Raw genomic sequence first — 3,661 nt, forward strand, 5'->3', positions numbered from 1 at the left:
GCTTGCTCAATCGGGTTTACTCGGTTGAGCGTCGGTCGCGCTACTCGGTTTTGGGGCGTGACAAAAAGTTGGTCACTACCCTATTAAAAAAAAATCCTGGAAATTAGCGACCAAGGTTGGTCGCTTATATATAAAAAAAATTAAAAAATTAAAAAGAAGCGACCAAAGTTGGTCGCTTATGAACCCAGATTGTTAAATATATATTTTTTAAAATAATATATATTTTAATTTACAGACCAACGTTGATTTTTGAATTATAATAATTAAAAAAAATATCGTAATTTAAATATACAGATCAATTTTGGTCGCTAAATTTATATTATTAAAATATTGTACCGACCAAAGTTGACGGTATTTTGTTTACACTGAACATTTGGTCCTTTTAGCTTATCGACCAAAGCGACCCACTTTGGTCGCTAAGGTAAAAGAACCACCAATATAGCGACCAAGTCTGTTTGGACACGTTTTGATCGGTATATTGAGATAAGCGACCAACGTTGGTCGCTATATATGGTCGCTTTTTACCGAATTTCTAGTAGTGAACACACAAAAACTATCTTTATATGACCATGCCCTTCAAGAATCAAGGGGAGGTTTTCCACCTACACATCGGAAAAGTGGAGTAAGTCTGAGGACTAGCTGTAGATGAGAATCCCAGACTGCTTTCATAATTCATTCTAGTATTTCAGATTAAAAATGTTACTAATAACAAAGCGCAGCAAGATTGTAAATATAGTAAAATTTATCACTGGTTACTTGACAGCCTTCATGCATGTAACCTGATTGCCATAAGCAAGGGAAAAAATAAGTTTGAGATACAACAACAACAAGGAACCAAGTGTAATCATATCTCACCAAGTGGGTCTGGGGAGGGCGGAGTATACGCAGACTGTATCCCTACTTTTGTACGAAGGTAAATAGGCTGTTTCCGATAAATTCCACCGGCTCAAAAAAATGAAAAAGAAGCAAAAACAATAAGTAGTCACCGTGCAAGCAAAAGGTGATAGATTAATCGAAGCGAAAGAAACAACATATAGTAAAAGAAATATGTTAATAAGGAGAAACGAAAATACGAGACTAGTGCTAATGCTACCGGCATGAAAAGAAATAAAGGTTGACATATTGAAGAAGATTAAGTACCAAATTTGTAAAGTTTCACTTGAACTAAGAAAATAAGTACTTCTGTCCTTCTATGATGAGAAACTAAAGCAGAAGTACCTGTTTTCTTAGTACCTTTTCCTTTGGAACTAATTTGCATCTAACTGTAGTTGACTGTAGTTATGTTATAATTTTACAATATGGGAAACTAAAAACCCAAAAAGACTATTTATAAGCTAGTCTAATTCAGGTATACTATCTAAAGCAGGCTTCCATCCTATACAATCATTCTTGATCATCTCATTGGAGCTAATTTGTTCTTTCTGAAGAGGATATTGAACTATGCCATCAACTGTTAATCCTCCTCCTTCATTCAAAAGAGCTTGCAACTCTTTCTTACTGATGACAAGCTTAATCCTTAAAACCTGATCTGAACCTTTTTTGCTACTTTCCTCAACTTCATCTGCAAAAGTAACCTTCTTGTTGACAGGTACTTTTGTTGGTGGCTCTGGTGCTAGAGGTAACACTTCGTTGTCTTTCTTCATCAGAGGTTTATATTCAAGAACTTTCCCATTTGTTTTCATTACTTTGACAATCTTTTGTTGCAAAACTATGCAATTTCCCATTGTTTTGCTATATGCTGTGTTTGTTATGGAATGATTTATAAGTTGGGTTTTTGAGTAAGCTTGTTTAGACCATACCAGTGTTCATTCAATTTATAAGGAAATAAGATACAAGAATGCCCCTAAGATTTCTGATAATTATGGAAAAACCTTTGCACTTTGGACCCCACATTGTTGATTTTGTTGTTTGTGCAATTGAGGTGATCATGATTTCTGTGAAACTCTTTTCGCACCTCGGTGAAAGAAGCGGGCCTGCTTATTTTCTTGTTTTTATTAAGTACGAAATATAAACGTGTTAAGTGCTGTAATTACTTGTCAATGGTAAAATGATTATCAGAAAACTAACTTATAAAGTATAATGGATAACAACCTTTACTCATCTAATTTATTATTAGTATATATTATTTTTTTTCTCTTTATCCTTTTGTCGTTGTACAAATAATTTACTACTCTTTAAGGTCCATAAAAAGTAATTTTTTGGGTTCTTTGTTAATAAGTATCCTTTTATATAATCAAAAAGAAATTAACTTTATTTTTTAAAAATTTGCTCTTATTTACATATTCCAATGTGTTAAGTTAACAATATGCAAATTATAATTAAGGGTCATTTACTCAAATTACCTTTTTTCTCTAGGAGTTAATATTTTCTTAAAGGATGTGTCAAATGTAAAAAAAATACTTATTATGGACGGAAGGGAGTACTATAAGTTCTCCTGTTGAGATAATGGCTATTGTTACAGCGTCAAAATCCTTACCAGACACCATTTTTACAGTGAAAGATGATGAGTTAAATCAAAATAGGACCATTGGTACTCTCAATTGACTCCTCTTCTAGTGTGGTATTGACATATTTGCTTGTTTCTTTTTGGCAGTACTATATATATATATATAACTGTTATTTTCTCCTACACGGTCGGTTTGGGCATCCTAAAACATCATTGCTTTTCTAAATTCTACGGTGATCTTGTACTTGCATGTTATAGGAAGCGTCTACTCAGAACTTGGGCTCTGACATAATATATGTGTTAAAAAATTCTTTAAATAATTAAAAATAATAGATCTTGAATCCAGTAAATCAAATGGGTCGCGATAGAATTTAATTTGGAATTCCAACCCATAACTTAAGACTCCCGAATGTGCCTCTGTTACTTCCTCTGCATCTCTTAACTGAATTTTGCTCATTTTTTTGAAACTACACTTCAAGTAACCATCCTAGATGGGTTTAAATGAAGTTTGAGATATATTCACATAATCGATACCAACTAGCTTGAGATTGAAGCTTAATTTAATCGAGTAATTGACACTTAATAACCTAACTTAATAACAATAGACAGATATGTTAAGAATACAACATATATTAGATTGATTAGTACGTACTCTTCTTGAATATATTTGCATCTTTGGCACACACCTTTTTCCCATTCCTTTAATTGTTGGATATTATCTTTTTGGCTGCACTCTTGCTCTAATTTTTCAAAAATTTTGACCTTCAAGTTGGATGCACATAGGTATGTGATCACGTCCAACTATGCCTTATAAAAGGACAATGCGGTCATTGCAAATATAATCCGGTTTACAAGTCCGGAGTCGAATCCCACAGAGAACTAAGGCTTAGCTACAATTGTTCAATATTGCTAAGAAGACAAGCTCTAACAATTCTTAAGTTATAAATATTAAGATTCTTATATCTAATTAATTAAATAATTAAATTAGTAGATTAACAACTAAAGATACTACGGGTTGGAGAGAAGATTAAGGAGGTCTAGAGTTAAGATTTCCCCAATTGTCGGAATCCTTCCCTATAATTTCGCCTAAGTATTCTCTACCGATCATGAGCACTTTGCGTGTTGTAATTCTCTCCCGAGTAATCACAACAATTTACTAGACGCACTCTCCCGAGCTACGCTAGCTGGCTTTTAATACAGCTCACTTCAGATCGC

The 3,661-nt window shown here is 33.4% G+C and overlaps 1 protein-coding gene across 1 annotated transcript; it reads right to left on the reverse strand.

The window, feature by feature from the left end:
- Positions 1-1,334: 1,334 nt before the first annotated feature.
- LOC104223892 (uncharacterized) lies at positions 1,335-1,724 on the reverse strand. Its single transcript, XM_009775420.2, has one exon. It carries the CDS (start codon positions 1,722-1,724, stop codon positions 1,335-1,337), a length of 390 nt encoding a protein of 129 aa, XP_009773722.1.
- Between the last annotated feature and the right edge of the window lie 1,937 nt (positions 1,725-3,661).

Source organism: Nicotiana sylvestris, chromosome 12 (genome assembly GCF_000393655.2).
Source record: "Nicotiana sylvestris chromosome 12, ASM39365v2, whole genome shotgun sequence".
NCBI classification, from domain to species: Eukaryota; Viridiplantae; Streptophyta; class Magnoliopsida; order Solanales; family Solanaceae; genus Nicotiana; species Nicotiana sylvestris.